This window comes from Mustela erminea, chromosome 1 (genome assembly GCF_009829155.1).
Source record: "Mustela erminea isolate mMusErm1 chromosome 1, mMusErm1.Pri, whole genome shotgun sequence".
Classification (NCBI taxonomy): Eukaryota; Metazoa; Chordata; class Mammalia; order Carnivora; family Mustelidae; genus Mustela; species Mustela erminea.
In genome coordinates this window covers 14,636,517-14,656,708 of record NC_045614.1, presented here as the reverse complement: position 1 = coordinate 14,656,708, position 20,192 = coordinate 14,636,517, and the positions used below count along the sequence as shown (strand labels likewise).

At 54.6% G+C, this 20,192-nt stretch overlaps 1 protein-coding gene across 1 annotated transcript; it reads right to left on the bottom strand.

Moving 5' to 3' along the window:
* Positions 1–9,687: 9,687 nt before the first annotated feature.
* TMEM59L (transmembrane protein 59 like) lies at positions 9,688–15,030 on the bottom strand. The gene is made up of 8 exons (XM_032316369.1): positions 14,757–15,030; positions 13,601–13,757; positions 13,353–13,462; positions 12,096–12,248; positions 11,433–11,535; positions 10,816–10,933; positions 10,597–10,714; positions 9,688–10,345 (listed from the first exon to the last, which is right to left on the bottom strand). Exons 1-8 carry the CDS (start codon positions 14,922–14,924, stop codon positions 10,217–10,219), a joined length of 1,056 nt encoding a protein of 351 aa, XP_032172260.1. The 5' UTR covers positions 14,925–15,030; the 3' UTR covers positions 9,688–10,216.
* Positions 15,031–20,192: the final 5,162 nt, after the last annotated feature.

Below are 20,192 nucleotides of genomic sequence, written 5' to 3'. Positions count from 1 at the left end.
CCTCACGATGACTTTGCAAAACAAGGAAAGCAAGACTCAGAGAGTGGAAGAAGGCTGCCAAGGCTCGGGAGCAAGAAATGGGACCCTTACTCTCTGACTCTGAGGCTCAAGGCCTCTCCAGGGCCCCATGCTGGGGCTCCGTTTTCTCCTTTCTTTTAATCAGGCATTCAGCAAGAGTTTGCTGTTGGCCTCCTGTTCACCAGACCCCGTGGTGGACGTGGGACACACGTACCAGACAAAACGAAGGAAGCCCCGCCCTCGAGGAAACAGTCTCGCTGAAAAGACATTGAACAAACACTCTCAGTATACTGGGTGAATGGTGTCCCCCCAAAAGACATATCTACCTGGAGGCTCAAAAAGACTTTTTTTGAAATAAGAGTCTTGGCAGATACAATTAATGTGAGGATCTCAGGATGAGATCTTCCTGGAGTAGGGTGAGCCCTAAACCCCATAACTTGGTATCCTCATAAAAAGAAGGAAAGACAGGGCGGTGGGGGGGAGAGGGTGGTATTTGGGTGGCTCAGTCGCTAGAGTGGGAGCCTGTGACTCTGGATCTCAGAGTTGGGAGTTTGAGGCCCATGTTGGGTGCAGAGATTACTTAAAAATAAAATCTTTGGGGTGCCTGGGTGGCTCAGTGGGTTAAGACCTCTGCCTTCAGCTCAGGTCATGATCCCAGGGTCCTGGGATAGAGCCCGGCAGGGAGCCTGCATCCGCCTCTCTCTGCCTGCTTGTGATCTCTGTCTGTCAAATAAATAAATAAAATATTTTTAAAAAATTAAAATTTAAAAAAAATCTTTTTTTTAAAAAAGATTTTATTCATTTATCTGACACAGAGAGAGAGCAAAAGAGGGAACACAAGCAGGGGGAGTGGGAGAGGAAGAAGCAGGCTCCCCATTGAGCAGGGAGCCCGATGTGGGACTCAATCCCAGGACCCTGGGATCATGACCTGAGTCAAAGGCAGATGCTTAATGACTAAGCACCCAGGCACCCCTTAAAAATAAAATCTTTTTTTTTTTTTTTTTTTTTTAAAGATTTTATTTATTTGACAGAGAGAGATCACAAGTAGGCAGAGAGGCAGGCAGAGAGAGAGAGAGGAGGAAGCAGGCTCCCTGCTGAGCAGAGAGCCCGACGCGGGACTTGATCCCAGGACCCTGAGATCATGACCTGAGCCGAAGGCAGCGGCTTAACCCACTGAGCCACCCAGGCGCCCCAAAAATAAAATCTTAAAAAAAAAAAAAAAAGGGAAATTCAAACAGAGAGAAGACCATGTGAAGAGAGAGGCAGAGACTGAGGTGATGCTGTCACAAGCCAGAAAACACCTGGGTCCACCAGAGCTCCAAGAGGCAAAGAAACATTCTCCCCGAGAGCCTACAGAGGCAGCATGCCTGCCAACACTTTGTTTCCAGACTGCTGGCTTCCAGGGAGGTGAGGGACACAGAGGTCTCTGGACATCTTCCCACATTTTTCACACCCACCACAGGTCTCCTCCTCCAGGGAGCCTTCCTGGCTGCCCAGCAGAGGAGGGTTATTTTCCTTCTGCCCAGCCTGGCTGCCTAGCCTGTGTCTAGGTTGGGACCTCGCCAGGATCCTAGACTCCTACATCCTACATCAATTGGTAGCAAATCTGTTGGTGAATGAATGAATGTATGAATGAATAAATGAATGGGGTTCTCCTGTGTTGACTATGTTTGGCTTCACCTTAGTTACCTTCAGCCCTGTGGCCTTTCTCAGGCCTCCCAGTATCCCCACCATCACCCCAGAACCCAGCCTCTACTGGCTCTTCCTACGGGAGGTGATGGTCCCCATCTGTGTGTGACTCCAGCTGGGGACAAGCAGAAAAACTCGACTTTAAAGATAGATGGAGGAGCGCCTGGGTGGCTCAGTGGGTTAAAGCCTCTGCCTTCGGCTCCAGTCACAATCCCAGGGCCCTGGGATCGAGCCCCACATCGGGCTCTCTGCCCCGCAGGGAGCTTGCTTCCTCCTCTCTCTCTCTCTGCCTACTTGTGATCTTTATCTGTCAAATAAATAAATAAAATCATAAAGATAGATGGAGACAGGTTGCATCTTGGCTGTCACTTTTTTTTTTAATCAGTTACATTTACAGAGTATTTTCAATGCCCCAAACTGTGTATTCTCACCAGAACCACAAAGGGAAGGAAGCAGTTATTACTATCTCCTCTGGATCCTTAGCTAAATTACATCTGCAGGGGTTCTATTCCCAAATAAGGTCACGTTCTAATGTTCCAGGTGGACGTGAGTTAAGTGGGGATACCACTTAACCCACTACAGGTATTTATCCAACAGAAAGGAAGGTATGGTTTTACCAAAGACATGAACTCAAGTGGTCATAGGAGCCCCAAATGGAAATATCGCAGAGGTTTGTCAACAGGTCAGAGGGTAAGCAAGCGGTGACACAATCACACAATTGAATACTATACAGCAAGGAAGAAGAACCAAGCACCACCGTGTACATCCCACAGGTGGATCTCACCAATGCTGAGTTAAAGAAGCAGGCACAAAGAGGACACACAATATGACTCCGTTTATGTAAAGTAACATGACGCACGGGCCATGTTAACCTGTGACGGGGGACAGATCATTGGGGATGAAAGGCTATTACCACAAAGAGGCACAAGCTCTTAGGGTGATAGAAACATTCTATATCTTGGCGATGGAGGAACAGGGAGGTTTACATTTGTCAAAACTCGTTGAACTGGGCATTTTAAAATGGTTGTGTCGTTGGATGTAAATTACGTCTCATTAAAGCTGACTTATTAAAAAGCAAACAAAAAATGATACTGGTCAGATGGAGCCAAGGTGATAGAGGTCAGACCCAGGGCTACCTCTGGGAGGTGACCAACTGGAAGAAGACATGAGGGAGTCCTCCGGGGCTGGGGGATGCTCTGTATTTGGGTCATAGAAGTGTGAACATTCGTGGAACTGTGAAATGGGCACACCTCGCCATTTGCAGATGACACCTTAATTAAAAAGAAAGACCCTGCGGTTCAGAGAGGTAAGTAAGTCTCCCAAGGCCCCAGCAGGAGAGCATCAGAATGGTCCCAACTCCTAGTCTCATTCCTGACTCCTCCACTCAATAGCATGGGGGTCATAACAGAAGACTCTGCTGTGTATATTACAAGGAGAAAGACAAACCTGAGACACAAATGGGCCAGTGATGAGGGCCTTTCTAAAAGGTGGTAACTGTCATAAAGGCAATGGCTGAGAGTGACCAGTTAGACAAGGGACTGCTTTAATTAGGAGGTTGGGGAGACCCTCTTTGAGAAGGTGATGTCCCAGCTTTAATAAAAGCAGGGAACAGACTGGTCTAAGATGTTCTGAGACATTCCAGAACATTGTAGAAGGGCCCAGAATGTTTCAGAACATTCCAGGTAGAAGTAATGTGTAGGGTCTGAGCCTGATGCCAGAAAGAGCCTGGGAGACAGAGATGAGACCACATTGTCTAGGGTGTTGTAGGCAAGGCTTGGAGTGAGAAGGGAGAGTGTCGACAATGACGTATTGAAAGCAGCCTCCTTGGTGTGTGGGACACAGCTGTGACCGAGACTGCTAGTGTGTCGCATCTGGCAGGGGGAACATTTATTAAACCAATCATCACACAAGCAAAGAAGCAATAACTTAATTGTCAACATGATAGAGGTTTGATTTGGGGCGTAGTGACTTAGAGTGCCAGGCTGAGCCTGGAGGTCAGAGGGGGATATTTGGGCTGAAAAGCTGGCCAGGAAGAGAGCAGAAACTTATAGGCAGAGAGAACAACCTGTGAGGGGATCCTGAGGAGGGAGAGTGCCAGGATCCACGGGGAGCCTGGCAGCACTGGGTGGGAAGGGGGTGGTGGGCAGTGTTACATGACAAAGGACCCTCCCCTCCTAAGCTTCAGCTTCCCTGTTGGGCTCATTCCTGGCCCTGAGAAGGAACTGGGGCAACCCCCAGCTGGGATCCAGCCTGAACTGTCCCTCCACTCTGCCCCAAGGGAAGGACATGAGTCCCCATCTTTTTTCTTTCTTTTTTTTTTTTTTAAGATTTTATTTATTTACTTGACAGACAGAGATCACAAGTAGGCAGAGAGGCAGGCAGAGAGAGAGGGGGAAGCAGGCTCTCTGTGGAGCAGAGAGCCCGATGCGGGGCTCCATCCCAGGACTCTGGGATCATGACCTGAGCCGAAGGCAGAGGCTTTAACCCACTGAGCCACCCAGGTGCCCCTCTTTCTTTCTTTTTTTTAAAGTTTTTTATTTATTGGGGTGCCTGGGTGGCTCAGTGGGTTAAAGCCTCTGCCTTCGGCTCAGGTCATGATCCCAGGGTCCTGGGATCAAGCCCCACATCGGGCTCCCTGCTTGGCGGGGAGCCTGCTTCCCCTCTCTCTCTGCCTGCCTCTCTGCATACTTGTGATCTCTCTCTCTCTGCCTCAAATAAATAAATAAATAATCTTTTTAAAAAAAAAAAGATTTTTATTTATTTATTTGACAGAGGGAGCGAGAGGGAGCACAAGCAGGGGGAGCGACAGGGAGCGGAGGAAGCAGGCTCCTCGCTGAGCAGGGAGCCCCATGCGAGGCTCAATCCCAGGACCCTCAGATCATAACCTGAATGGGAGGCAGACGCTTACATGACTGAGCCACCTGGGCACCCCTAGTCCCTATCCTTTCCTCCATCTGTTTATGAGTGTCGCCAGGCACACCTTGCTCCCTCCCTCCCTTCCTGGACAGATTACCACCTCTGGGCCCAGAACTGGGGCCTGTCACCAGGGAACCAGGACCGCCAGTTGCCATAACAACGCTACACTTCAGGGACACATGGGCACTCCTGCCTTATGCCATGACGCCAGCCACCCACCCACCTTCCATGAGGCCTGTATCAGTGCGGGAGGAAAGCACAGGAAGGGGTGGAGGGGGCAATTTCCCAGATGATTCATGGAGCAGGAGGACAGACAGGGAAACTGAGACTCAGAGGGCTCTGGACCTTTCACAAGGTCCCTTTGGCTGGTGCTTCCCCCTTGGAAGAGCCCTGGACAGAGGCAAAAGGCCCTCTCATTCCTGAGACTCCAGAAGGAGCCAGGAGCTACTCAGCAGAGGAGACTGAAGGCGTTGGCTTGGCACTTGGAGTGTCTCCCCAGAGCTCCCAGGTGGTCCTGCTGGGGGATTCCTCAAAAGTCTGGGTGCTGAGGTCACACCAGATCCAATCACGCCATTCAGTGCATCCAGTTTGAGGTAACGAAGAAGATGATCCTAGAGCCATAAACAAGTCAGTGGAGGAGAAAGACCCAGCCAATGATGAGCTGATACAGGAGGCCTCAGAGAAAAAGGAAAATCAAATTTAAAAAAAAAAAAAAAAAAAAAAAAAGAATCCAGGGCCAGGGCCAGATTATCCAGGGAAAAGGAATTCTAGGTGGAGGGCATACCAGTGCAAAGGCCCTGAGGTTCATGCTATATCAAGAAGAGAGGAAAAGAGGGAGAAGCAGACAGGAGGTGGCAGGGGCCAGGCCATGCGGGCCTTGTAGGCAGTAAGCAAAGCCCTCAGAAGGGTAGATGATATGAGTGAACATTGCTTTTCTCTGCACACATACATTCACACACACACACACCACTGGGACGCGTCTAACACAGCCCCATATCTGGACACCCTGCCTTCTCAGATTCTATCCATCCCTCAAAGCCCAAACAAGTCAGCTGCCAACTCTTTGGGCAACCATCACTCACCACATATTTGGAATGGACTCCTCACCCCACACCACGCACCCACAGTGCTCTTAGTTTCTACCCTACACTACCTGGCATTATTCATTCCACATCCATGAGCCACTCCACTCTGGTCACCAGAGCTTCCAGAATTCATATACTAGACACACAGCAGCAAAACATACAAACAAACAAATAACAAAAAAACAACAACAACAACAACAAAAACAACGAATTATTCTACCTTTGGGGGCTCCATCCCGAGAGAGAAGAGGGAGATGAAAGGACTGGGACCAGTCACAAGTTTTTAGTTCCAAGAAGCTCGACGTGAACTGGCTTAAGGCAAGAAAGGGGACAGGGTGGACTTCGAGCATGTTCGATCCAGGACTTACAGCAACGTCATGAAGATGTGGTCTCTCTCCATCCCTCTGGTGGACTCTGTTGCAGTGGTAACCAATCCTCCCAGCTCAGCAACCCCAGCTAACAGCGCGGGCCTCTGTCCCAGTAAATCCCACCAATACCTGAGAAGGCTCGGGTCAGGCTGCTCAGCCTCCCCTAAGCCACGCAAGCTTGGTCACGCCAAACCAGAGCTCGGCTAAGAAGGAAGAAAAGAGGGGCGCCTGGGTGGCTCAGTTGGTTAAGCGTCTGCCTTCAGTTCAGGTCAGAATCCCAGGGTCCTGAGATGGAGCCCCGCATTGGGCTCCTTGCTCAGCAGGGGGGGGGGTCTGCTCCCCTCCCTCCTCTCCCCCTACTTCTCCTTCTCCACTGCCCCTGCTTGTGTTCCCTCTCTTGCTGTTTCTCTGTCAAATAAATAAAAGAAAAAAAAAAAAGAAGAAGAAGAAGAAAGAAGGGAGCAACAAGTGCCAGGTAGATTCCTATCAAATCTGACAGTTTTCCAAGCAGAAGGAGCAGCTACAGCAAAGGCCTCGAGGCTGGACAGCGGGTTGGTGTTGATGCTACCGCAGGAAACAGTGAGGATAGGACCCATTTTGTCCTCAGACCAAAAGGTAGGAGGGATATAACAGGAAAGGTGGCTGCCAGGTTGGAGAGTATTGAAAACGTTTATTTTTCTGTTTTTCAAGGTTTTATTTATTTATTTACTTGAGAGAGAGGGAGAGAGAGAAGGAGAGAGCATGAGTGGGGAGAAGAGAGAGGCAGAGGGAGAGAAAGCAGCAGACTCCCCACTGAGTGTGGAACCAGACAGACAGAGAACGCGATCCCAACCGAAAGCAGATGCTTAACCTACTGAGTCACCAAGGTGTCCCTACTGAAAGCCTTTAAACGCAGAAGATTTGGGGGCACTGAGTGGCTCAGTGGGTTGTCTCTGTCTTCAACTCAGGTCATGATCTCAGGGTCCTGGGATTGAGACCTGCATGGGGCTCTCTGCTCAGTGGGGAGTCTGCTTCCCCCCCCCCTCTCTCTGCCTGCCTCTCTGCATACTTGTGATCTCTCTCTGTTAAATAAATAAATAAAATCTTAAAAAAAAAAAAAAAAAGACAGGCCAACCTTGAAACAAGTGATTATTAATTAGCTATGAATGTTGTAAAGGTAGGGGTAGGAGTTGAACATGGGGATAACAGGGGAAGCTGGCCCACTCTGAGAGGCCAAGATGTCTTTTGCTGAGGATGAGCCCTTTAAGATGAGAACTTGGGCAGAGCAGGTCCGTGAGGGTGTTCTTCGCATAGGCACGTGCAGATGCAGAGCTCCTGGGGCAGGAAAGAACAGGGTGGGCTCCAGGAAGCCAGAGAGAAGCACTGTGGCTGGAGCACAGTGAGCGATGGGGAAAGCCTCCATAGATGTGGCTGGAGATGTTTGTGTGGCCAGATTTGGGGCGTGCCTCACTGGTATATGTAGAAGTTTGGACTTCTGAGTGACTCAGTCAGTTAAACGTCTGACCACTGATCTCAGTTCAGGTCTTGATGTCAGGGTCGTGAGTTCAAGCCCTGCATTGCACTACACACTGGGTGTGAAGTCTACTTAAAAATAAATACAAATTTAAAATTTAAAAATAGGGGGCGCCTGGGTGGCTCAGTGGGTTGAGCCGCTGCCTTCGGCTCAGGTCCTGGGATCGAGTCCCACATCGGGCTCTCTGCTCAGCGGGGAGCCTGCTTCCCTCTCTCTCTCTCTGCCTGCCTCTCTGTCTACTTGTAATCTCTGTTTGTCAAATAAACAAATAAAATCTTTAAAAAAAAAAATTTAAAAATAGGAAAACCTGGGTGGCTCAGTCAATTAAGCTTGGCTCAGGTCATGATCCCATGGGATCGAGCCCTGCATTGGGATCCCTGCTCAGCTGGGAGTCTGCTTCTCCCCCTCCCTCCTGCTCATGCTTTCTCTCACGACCTCTGTCTCTCTCAAAAAAATAATTTTTTTAAAATTAAAATTACAATTAAAAAATTAAAAATTTGGGGGCGCCTAAGTGACTCAGTAAGTTAAGTGTCCAGCTCTTAATTTCAGCTCAGGTCATGATCTCAGGGTGATAAGATCAAGCCCAACATTGAGTTCTTCGCTCAGTGGGAAGCCTGCTTGAGATTCTCTCCTCTCCCCTCCCCTAAAATAAATAAACCTTAAAAAAACTGATTAAAATATGTGATATATTTGTTTTACCACCACCACCACCAAAAAAAAAAAAAGGATAAACCTTACATGTACACTAACCCTAACCAAATAAAATGAGAAATGAGGTACTTCAGCTACATTGGCCGCATAGCAAGGGACCCATAAGGCCACGTGGCTGGAGGTGTTGCAGACATAATAGTTCCATCATTCCAGGAAGTTCTACTGGGCGTCACTGGTCTTCAGCTGCTTCTTACCTCCGCCCAGGTATCATTTCTTGGTGACATTCCAAGGGGGTGCCTTCAAACCCCACCAGGACCCAGAACAATACCTGGGGGGGGTGCGAAATTGTCTTTGAATGTTGAATGGTGATGTTCATGGTATCACGCAGGGTCCTGGCAGGAAGTAGGAGCTACTCAGAAAGGATGCTTGGGAAGTTGTAGTGAAGGTGTGGGCAGGGTTGGGTAACAGACAGGAAGGGTGCACCACCCCAGGTGAGCAGTGGTGGGGAGCTGTGACCAGGCACAGGCTGAAGGTTGGAGGGTGTAGGGAGGAACACTAGGAGAGAAACACCTTGACTTCCCAATCTTCCCTCCCCCTACCTCCTGCCTGTGCTGATCCCCACCCACCCCCAACCCCTCCCCAGCTGACTCTAGCAGAAGGCGCAGAGCCCAGGTGGATCTCCTGGGACACAAGGCAAGGTGAAGGGTGGATGGATGGCTGACAATCAGTCCTACCTGATTCCCTCTAACACCCCACCCCTACCCACCTGTCACCCATAGGCCTCCATTGGCCTGTGAAAACCTTCACCCCACTGACCACCCCACCCCTCATCTGAAACTCTCCCCAGGAATCTCTGATTGCTATCGAAAGACACCACTCCAGTTGACTGAAGCTAAAAGAGGATTTTTCTGGGAAGATCTCCGGGAGTCTGCAGAATGGACAGGAAGGATAGAAAGCCAAGGCCATGGCCTCATCAGGGTAGGCTGCTCCTGTCCTGCAAGGTTGTTCTCAAGTGCAAAGTACAGGGCAAGGTCAAGTCTGGATCCCTTGGATAGGGAAAGGGCTAGGACCCACTGTCAATGCCCCGAAGCTGCCCCACACCTGAAAGAAAGGGGGTTGGAAGCCAGATGCCGGCAACATTAACCAAACATCCTCCTAAGATTCGACCTGTGCATTTCAGAGGAGGGACCCCAAAAGGGAGGCAAGAAGGGGTATCGACCCATCCGGCCCAAGCAGCTAACAAAGGCCACTTTTCCGGGGACCTCCCTAGTCGGAAGCGTGGTGCAGGTTGGGCAGCAGCAGAGGCGCTGTCCTTCCTGAAGCCACGGAGAGTTCCCAGGGCGGTCCCCAACTCAGAAAGGGCCAAGTGGCCTGGGGCCATAACCATGCTCAGGCTCTTCTCCCAAGGGCAGATGGAAAGATAAACAGAAGTAGGCTCAGTCCAAAATATCTTTTATATACATGGTTTATTCCTCCCGACCCCCATGCTGCAAACCCAGCCTCAGCCTCCCTCCCAGCTTGGACCTGCCCACCACCAACTCTCGCAGGGGCCTCTTCTCTTAGGACTGGATCTCTGGAGGTGAGGTGGGGGAAAGGAGGGTGCCCTAGCACAGGGTGGTTCCCCTGTGCCCTCAGCCCCCACCCTCCAAGGGAGAAAGGAGGTGGGAGGGAGGAAGCACAGAACTGGGGATTGAATACTCAAGAAGCTACAAGATAGAAGGCAAAAGTAGAAAGCTCTGGGGAAGGGGGGAGCAAGGAGGGACCAAGGCCAGATCCCGCCCCCCCCCCCCCCCGCCGCCCTATGGGGGCATGGCGATCCCAGGACTCAGAGGGGCAAGGAGTGGGACTGGAGAAAGAAGAAGGAGGGGGCAGTGGAGGAGCCCAAGGATGGTCCTACCCTGACTTGGACTCCTGGGCACAGGACAAACGAGGCCCAAGGAGCCCCTGCACTGGGCGATGCACGGGCCAATCGAGACCTACAGCTTGGTCAGGTCCAGCTTCAGCTTGTAGGGTGGGGGGCTGTCCCCAAAGGCATGAGACGGGGGAGGATAGAGGGGCCAGTCTGGCTCTACCATGAAGCCCTTGTGCTGCTCCAGGGTCAGGGGCTGCAGGGGGAGGAAGAGGGAGGGAGGGAAGGCTACTGAGCCCCCACCCTGCCGAGGCTCCTTCCCACCCCGATCTCAGGTCACCCCAGCTAAGGACTGGCATTACCCACCCCCAACTTGATAAGGAAGTAGAGCAAGTTGCCCAGTGTCACACAAGGAGTCAGGGGATCTTGTCGCCTGGGGAGAGCAGGCAGCCCAATTCAGGGCCAAGGAGCGGCCCTTCTCCCACCCCTTCACCAGGTCCCACTCACCTGGAACTTGAGGTGCTGGCCAGGTGCGGTCACCAGTGTGGAGCAGCTCAGCCACAGCATCACCAGCACGGAAAGGAAGAGGCAGCAGGCCAGGATCCAGCGAGGGAGCCCCGAGCGCCTGACCAGCCCAGAAGGCAGGCTCAGCGGTTCCAGTGGGCTTTGGGAGACCTTCCCCTCCAGCTACACTCCCATCCCCCCGCCCAGGGCCCTGCCACGCACCGGGACATGCAACTGAGGAAGTCGTTGTCCTGCAGCTCATCAGATTCCACCTTGGCCTTACTGCTGGTCTTGACTCGGATCTTGGCCTTCCTTACCTTGTCCAAGGGGCCTACGGGGTCTGAGAGACAGGTCATCTCTTAGTGGCCCCCAGGCCTTCCCCAAGAGACCATTGCAGCCAGGAGAGGAGAAAGGAGACCAGGACCTAAGGCAATGTGGCACGGAGTCCTGGAAGAGATCAGAACCCTGGGAAATGGACCGTGGCATCCTAGGAAATTGACCATGGAACCGGGGAGCCCTAGGAGTTGGACCACAGAACCTAAGAAGATGAATCACAAAACCCTGGGAGACAGACCATGGAACCTTTGGAGGTAGACCTGGGAAGCCTGGGAGAGGGATTTTGAATCCCCAGGAGAAGAATCACAGAACCCTGGAGATGGACTGTGGAATCCTGGGAAACAGACCACAGAATCATGGGAGATGGATCATAGAACCCTGGAAGATGGACCAAGGAACCCTAAGAGTTGAGAGATGAAATCCCAGGGTTCATTTGCCACTAGGATTCCTTATGGCAGTGGAGCTACCTGTGGAAGGAACATTGGTCTAGCCTTGGACCTTACCCACGTGCACCTCCAAGGCCTCAGGGTGGGATCCCCGCCAGGTCACCTCTACTCGCTGCAGACGGGCCCCCTCGTGCCCCAGGCTCTCTACCACAGGCTGGGTCTGGGTTGGGAACAAGACAGCACAGAAGAGCCATTTAGAAAGGCACCACCTTGGCCCTGGGAAGCACATCTCTGTGTCCCCTCTAGGTCACATTGTCCCATGACCAGCTGACACATAGTTCCACGATGCCGAGGGAACCCTTCTGTGGGGGCTGTGGTTCCCTGCTGCTGCAGGCATCCCAATGCAGACCCAATCCTTTAGCTCCTGAAGTAGGAACGCTACCTAGGTCAATAGAATCACGGGGATTGGATGAGAGATGGTCACATGACCCAGCCAGGGCCAATCAGAGTAAGTCTCCATCGAGTTAAAACTTCAGAGATGTTATACCCTAGCCCTCTGGCATCTACCATCAGGAGGGAAGAGCTTTCCTGGGACTACAACCACCACAAAGTGAAGCGGACTCAAGAGGGGAGTGAGACAGTGAAGCCCTGAATCTAGCTGGGTCCAAACATTGATCACCCGAGGACTTTGCATCCCATGAGCCAACAGCAAATGCATCCCACCTTCTTAACCCGATCACCCACCTACCGCACTGGCACCGCCCTGGCCAGACCCCTCACCTGGAACACCACCACCTTCCCGTTGTCGGTCTGCAGATAGTACGTCCAGGTGGAGGAGACAAAGCCTTGGGCTGAGTTGACAAGGTCATTGCAGAGGGTGGAAAACAAGTCCAAGAGCGAAAGAGCCCCGCTTGGAGCTTCCAGGACCTTTCTCTGCCAAGGGAAGACCCAAGCCATAGACATGTCACCAAGGTAGGGGAGTGAGCTGAGGGAGTTCACTGGGACCGGAATTTGCTAAGTAGTTTGGGGCATTGGGGCTTGATGCCATGAACGTGGTATTTGGCTTGCTGTTGCCCTTGGAGAAGGGGATTGCCCTCTCTGAGCCCTAAAATGGGGATGATTCTCTTCCATCGTGGGGTTGTTATGAGAGTTCAGTTAAACGATGGCACAGCACCAATGTGTAATACATGGTAGCTGCTGTTATTAAAAATTTCACATCCTCACTTTTATTTTGACAGCATCAGGAGAGAATTCAGAACAGGAAGGAATGATATAGTACAGTGTGCTTTTGCGAACAATGAAGTCCTGGAGTGGGTGGAGGAAAATGGGTGAAGGTGAGGAGCTTTCTGGGCAATCTTAGTTCAGGGGTCTCTGGCTCTGATAAGTGGTTTCCTGTGCCTTAGTTTCCCCCAACACAGTGTTTCCTAGACTCACTCATAGACGTGATGGGTGAGCAGTTATCTCTCCCTGGGGTAGGGGAGTAGCTCCTCCCTGAAACTCAGTTCTGAGGGGTCGCCCCCCCATGACAGTGACCACCTGTTCACCAAAAGGAAAGTGCTTAGACCAGCACCTGGCATACAGTAGGGGCTCAACAAAGTTAGCTCTGATAACACTAAAGATGGGTGAGGTGAGGCATGCTCACAGCCTTAAATCCTAGGTCTTGCCCAGCCCTAACTATGTGACCTTGGGCAGTTCCTTTGTGGGCATGAAATGAGAGTGACTTGCACTGTCCCAGGTGCCTCTAGGTGGCATGAGGAATTTGAGATAGGCTGTTTTGGGGCCTGGACCAGGACCAATGATGGATAAGCACGAGCTGTTTTCTGCCATTTACTCCTTGTACGGTGGTGGGAGGGGAGGGTCCTTCTCATATCACAGAGATGATTACTGAGGCTTGAGGCAAGACAAGACTCCATCGAGAATCCCTAGTAAGCCCAGAATGGATGACAGAGCCTGGGAGACTCAAGACATGAGTGCGGATTTAGGGAGGAGAGAAAGGACGGGGGGTGTTCCCAGGGCCACAAGTGGGAGGCTGCCCACCTTCTGTTCTGGTTCAGGCTCAGGTTCAGGCTCCGGCTCCGGGTTCTGACTCCAGCAGCCCTCGCTGCAGGCCTGCTGCTCTGTCTCCTTCACATAGGCCTCCACACACGCTGGGGGTGGGAGGAGGTGGGGAGGGGCAGGAGGGGTGACTAGGGAGTGACCCTTCCCAGGCCACCTCGCCCCACCCTGGCCACTACACCACACACACACACCCCACCCCACCCCACCCCACTGCCCCTGGCCCTCACCTGCTTCACACTCAGTCTGGGTGGCGTTAGGCTTGGAGCTCCTTGCCACAAATCGGCAGATGGAGAAGAGGCGGCAGCCGCGCTCACAAGCACTGATCAGGACAGCCCTGTCATACTCATTGGGGGACTCAGAAGGGTCCTCCTCCTCCAGCTCTGCCTGGGAGAGGGGACATGGGGTTCAGGCCAGGGGGAGGGGTAGTGGGAGGTTTGCACTGGAAGCACAGGCTCAGAGCAGGAGATAGAAGATTTGTTGTTCTCTCCCTCCTCCTCCCTTCCCCCTCACCCCCCACCACTGCCCAGATCCAGAGTGATTGAGGTGGGGAGGGAAGGCTAATATTAGTAGGGCTTCTTAGCGCTGAGGAAAGGAGAGGGGAATGGACGGTAGAGGACACTGGATTTGGGCAATGGTTGTAAAATGGATGAGTTGGAGAGAAATGCTTCTCCCTCCCCACCCTACCCCACGCCAAGGCTTCACGGGAGGAAGACAGAGATTGAGGGGAATTCTCAGGCCTGAGGAAGGAGGGAGGAGGTAAGAGGAGGAGGTTTGTCATCTCTTCTGGCCTGGGAAAATGGAGATCCAGCTGGTGGGTGAGGATGTGAATGGGGGCTGGTAGCTCGCTCTTGGGGAGGGTAGGGAAGAGGATGTGGAAAGGAGGAGGAAGAGGAGGAGGAAAAGAGAAAGAGGAGGAGGGGAAGGAGGAGGAGGAAAGGATTATCAGACCTGAGGGAGGTGGGGGATGGGCGCCCCGAGGGTCTTTGCGCAGCAGTGCACAGCCAGAGCCGGCGAGGTGGCCTAAGAAGGCTCGATCCCCTCTCCTTTCCTTCCTTGGAAGGACCCCCCCCAACTCCGCATTCATCGGAGGGATTCGCATCTCCAAACCCTCCCCTATCAGAGGGACAGAGGGACCCCCCCCAGTCCTTCCCCCGCGGGAGGAACAACCCCCATCTTCTTCGGAGGGACCCCCGACCTCGATAGAAAGGACCCCAGTCCCTCCCTCACCAGATGGACCCACCTCTATTGTTGAACCCCCATTTCCGACTCCTTCCCGCTCGGAGGAACCCCTATCTCGCGCTCGCAGCGGAGGGAACCGCATCCCCAGCCCCTCCCCCACCGGAGAGATCGCCGCTCCTCTGGCTGGCGCCGCAAGCGCTTCACCTGCGAGAGCTGCGGACCAGGATAGCGGTCGCGGCACCGCAGCTGGCAGCTCTGCGTATCCCCGAGCTGCGGGGCGAAGGGGTCGCGGGCGGGCGGAGCGGGGATGGCAGGTGGAGGCTGCAGCAACAGCAGCAGCAGCAGCGGCGGCATCAGTGAGACCAAAGCCATGGCCGTGCCCGGAGCGAGGGGCTCGGGGGACGCCGGCTCCTGGCAGGCACCGAGGATGCAGCGGCGGCGGCGGGGACCGGGTCGCTGACGTCACCCGAGCGAGGCAGCCTGGGAAGGGCGGGCGGGGGATGCGGAGAACGGGCGGGGGAGCCGCGCTGCTGCACCGTCGGGGTGCGGGTGGGGCGAGGCAGGTGGACGGTGATCCCCGCCGCCTGTCCCATCTCGATGGTGCCATGACACCTCCCTCGTATCCACGGGCTAGAGGATCTCCGCCAGCGCTATGGGGCCAAAAGGAAAAAAATAGGGTGATGGGATGGGGTGTCTCGTGGCCAGGGGATTCAGGGAGGGCCTCCCTGAGGTGGCAAAATTTGAGCTGGCTTCGCGGGGAGGGCAATCCAGGCACAGGGAATAGAGAGTGCCCCGAGGCGGGAAAGAGAGTGTTGGAAGAGGAGGTAAGAGGGCGGTGATGCTGGAGCTAGACACTGGAGATGGAGCGACATGAGTGAGGGTCACAGCGCTGGAGCAACCAGGGCCTCTGGAAGGTCTGTGGCATCGTGTCCCTTGCCACCCAAGTGAAAGGGGTGGCAACTTTGTAATTGGTTTGCCTCCTGTAGGAAGCCCTCCCAGTCCCTTCAAGGTCCCCCCAGCCTTGCCGGCTTCTGGGCCAGCCCTGATCCACTGGCCTGGGGGATCTAGCGCTGTCTACCCTCCAACTGGGGGCCTCTCGGTCCGGGGCTGAGTGGGAGGAGACACAGAGGTGCAAGTAGGAGCAGGGTGAATTAGAATTGAAGTCCTAATTCTTGTGGGAAAACTTCGGACAGGGACACTTCTGGCTTCCATAATAGCCACACCCCAAGATGATGGATTGGAGCCCCATGAATCTCTGTTTAAGAGGTTTCCCTAGCTTCCTCTCTGCCAGGCAAGGCAGCGGGGGGGGGGGGCGCCTCCCTAAGCCTTGGACCCCTGCAAAGAAGACCCCCCCGCCCCCCTGCTGGCAAGCCCCGCGCAGGTGCCTGCCGAGGTTGCGCTGCCGCCCGCCTGGCTTCTTGCTTCTACGCTCCGCCCCCACAGACGGGGCGGCAGCCTCTCGGGGTCGGCAGGTCAGAGGGCGCCGCAGGTTCCGGCCGAGGAGGAAGGGACCCCGGGGGGGGGCTGGCGCACCCCCTCCCCTGGCCGGCCGCGGCGCTTTCATCTCCGCGGCCTCGGCGGGCCCCCACGTGGCTTAATCAGGCGCGGCTGTGCCTGGCGGACCCTGAACATCTGGATCCCGGCGCGGCCCCTCCCCCGCCCCGCCCCTCCTGGGCTGCGCCGCGGCGACCCTGCGGCAAGGGCCTCCCGCCCGCGGTTTTCGCGAAAGCGAGGGAACCCCGCGTCTAACCTCCCGCGAGTCAGGGCCTGTGCCTTGGGAAATAGCCATTGGTTAAGACCAATGCTGTCTCCCATTTCACAGGTGGGAAACTTAGGCTCCAGGACCCCTCAGCAGGGCTAGGATTCAAGCCCACACATGTCAGTTCAGAGCCCTGCGCGCTTAAGCGTCTTCCACAATTACTATACTTCGTTCATTCCAAACAAAGCCCTTCCCAGGTATTTTCTTGCAACAACCTAAAAGGAAGTACCGGTAGCGTTGTCTAATCTACTGATGAGGAAACTGAGGCTGAGGGTGGAAAAAGGGGTGGGCCCGGATACAAGCGAGAGAAGGAAAGAGAGGGGGGCGGAGGTTGGGGCATTCGACATAAGAGGCGTCACTTAAAGCGCAACAGGAAGGAAAGACTCCCCCCATCCTCTTGCGGAAGGGGAAACTGAGGCTGGAGAGGTTGGAGCGCTGGCCTAGATTGCCGGAGGGGAGCGAGAGGGCTTGGTTGCCGCCCACCCACCCCCCTTTCCGCTCTACGAGGCCGCTGGGGGCGGGAGCGGAAGGAGGACTTGACCCTGGCCCCCCAGGTGAGCCCCCGCGCCCCTCCTGCCGTTCCCGAGGGAGCAGGTCCAGGTGAGGGGCGGGAGGGCCGGCGGGCGGCCGGGGTCGGGTTTCAGGAAATCCGCCGACATTCCTTCGGGGCTTAAGAGGGAAAGTTGACTCGGCGCCGCCCCTCGCCCCCCCCACTTCCTACCCCCCGGGGCGGCCCGGCCGGGGGCGGCAGGCGCGGGGCGCTGCGGCCGGCCTGGGCGTGAATCAGCGGCTGGCCGGGCGTCCGGGAAGCGGCGGCCGAGGTCAGGGCGGGCATCGGACAAGCGCCCTTTGTCCCTTGCCGCCCTCACCACGACCCCGCTGACCCCCACCCTCAAGCCGGGTACAGGCTGAGGAGGAGGCACGGCTCGGTGGCGCCGGCGCTTGCTGACAGTGGGCCGTGGAGTGGGGGAGTGGGGGAGGGAAAGGGGCACAGCTGTCTACCCCCTTCACACACACCGCAGCTGGCACCTCCTAGAACCCAGACATCTGAGGTTCTCCAGGAAGCCGAGGGGCAGGGAACTCAGGCCTCCGTGGCGGGTGCGCAGGGGCCCTGACCTAGACCTAGGCGGCATTCCTGAGGCCCTAGCTCCACTGCCTATGGGGTCTGAATTTTTCAAGTTCAGTGCACAAAGCTTTGAACCTAGGCATCCCAGTTACCCAGGCTAAAGCTCCAGGGTAGAAATAACGAAGCCCCACCTTCTCCTGCACCCAGGTCCTGAACCTAAGTTCTGCTGTCCCAAACCCATGTCCAGGTCTGGACCCTGACTGGCCCCGCTTCCTGGGAACACAGGCCTGGAGCACGGGCAGCTAATCCCAAACTGAGAAGCCCTGAGCATGGAGGTCTCAGCATGGGAGAGGCGGTGCTGTGCTCTACCCCCTCCCACGGGCTCTGGGTTCCTATGGGCCACTGAAGGTGCTGCCTTCTCCCCAGGGTCCCTTCAATGCCCTTCAGTTATACAGGGAGCTAGGGCCAGAGGCTCGCCCTCAACTTAATCCTTAGATGCAGAGTGTGTGGACTAAGGAGGAGCCCTTCTCCATCCTAGGTGGGGCCCTCTCTCCATCTGTACATTCCCAGCCACCTTCAAGGACTTGGGTCAATATTTGCCAGAAGTTCCGTCAATGCTGGCTCCCCTTCCAGTGCAAAAGGCAGTGGGACTGGGAAGGAAGGGGTTAAACCTCTGGGAGAACCGTGGATAGGGAAGCAAGCACCTGGGGGTCAAATCTCTTTCCTTAAAGTCAAAGGTATGAAGTGAAGGTTACCCAGGGGAGAGAGTACCTACCTGCTCCAGGGCAGAGCTGGGCAAACGATCCTTACCGTTCTGTGGGTAAGGACTAGAGAGGGATGGCTACCAGCTTGGGTCACCGAGCAAGTCAGGGGGCGTGGGCCTCACTGGGACCCCAGGCAGCACGATTCACTGGGACTGAGTTTTCTTGCCACTAGGAAGAACCGAGAATTCTCCATCCTTCCATTTTTTGCAACTATTCATTGAGCCCCTCACTGGGCCCAGCATGAGGTCCTAATGGGTCTCAGGGCAGTCACAGTCTAAAGAAAAAAAGTCTCAAGAGAATGACAGTGTTCAAAGACAATGTTCAAAGAACTGTGTTACGAAGACAATTTTAAAAGGAGAAGGGGATGAAGGGTGCCTGGAAAGGATGGGGGGACCCCTCTGAGGTGACACTTGACCCGTAACCTGATGGAAGAGAAGGTCCTAAGCAGGGCGGGGAGGAGATTTTGGGGAAGCGCATCCCTGCAGAGGGAACAGCAAATCTGCAAAGCCCCTGTGATAGCAACAAGCCTGGTGTGTTTGGGGAAACAGCGCTGCAGTGGCTGGAGCGAAGTGAGGGAGAGGAAAGGGAAAAGGAGAATGGAGGAGAGGAGGGGCGGATAGGGTGGCCGGGCAGAGAAGACCTGCTTTGCTTCTTTTAAAAGCTTCCTCTTCCTGTCGTGCAGACAAGGAAGGGCAGGAGGGTCACCGGGGACGCCCAGGAGGAGTCCGGGCACCATCCTAGAGGAAGATGGTGGGGCCTGGACCTGGACAGGGTGGAGAGAAGGGGTCAGAATCTCAGAATGGGGATGTGTTTTGGAATCAGAGCCAACAGGATTTGCTGATGGATTGGACGTGGGGGATGAGCGAAGGAGAGAGTTGTCACGCACGCCTCCAGGTCTCTGGCCTGAGCACCTGGGTGGATGGGGGAGCTTTTCCCCCAAAACCCGGGGGTGACTGGAGGAGGAGCAGAGATTGGGGGGAAAACATTAAGATTTCCCTCCAGAAGAAGCCTGAAGTCCTTGGGGAGAGAGTCAAACTTCGCAGGGCAGTGGTTGTGGGGGAGGGGTGTGCGTATCCTGGAAAGGCAATTCTAGTTAAGAACTGCCACTGCCTCTTAACCCTCTGCATCACCTGGCAGATGGAGCTATGGCCCCGTTTTTCAGAGGCGACAAACCGAGGCCTGGGGACCACCCCTGCTCCAAGAGAACATGCCCCCCAGTGCTGGGAGCTGTGCCAAGGGCTTAGAATGTGACACCTTCTGTAGGACTGCATCTTTTTATTTATTTATTTATTTATTTATTTGATAGAGATTACAAGTAGGCAGAGAGGCAGGTAAGCAGGCTCACTGCTGAACAGAGAGCCCGATGCGGGTCTTGATCTCAGGACCCTGGGATCATGACCTGAGCTGAAGGCAGAGGCTTTAACCCACTGAGCCACCCAGGCGCCGCAGCATTGCATCTTCTCACAGAAGACCTTAGGTTGGCTGGGAGCTGCCCATTGTACAGAGCAGAAAACTGAGGCTGAGAGGCCTGGTTGCATCTGTGAAGGGCAGTGTATCACTCCAGGGCTTTAGTCTCCCTCTCATAAAACCCATTAAGAATCCAGATTGTGGGTGTGCAGAGTGAGTCCCCAGTGTGTGCAGAGCCTCCTGTCCTCCAATCCTCTTTTTTTCTGACAGTCTGGGGTCTGAGCTGGGAATCCAAGTAAGAGGGGAGGAGGGTAACCTTGACCAAACAAGGTGGGGGCTCCTGAGTCATCCTCAGACACTTTTACCCCATTGGCTGGTTAGGGATATGGAGAGAGGGTCTAGGCCTCTAAGGGAACCCCTCTGTAAGGGGGAATTAGAGCCCTTCCTCTCTCTGGGCACACCGCTGGGGGCAGGGCTGAGACTCAGACCTCCGGGCTGGAGGCGTCCCTGGAAATAAATCTCGTCTCAAGCACCCGGTACCCTGAAGGCCGGGAGCCCTTCTATCTTGGGCGCCGTATCGGGTGCTGACCGAGAGGAAGGCGGTGGGGGGTGAGGCGCTTGGGCCAGGAGGGGTCCCGAAACCC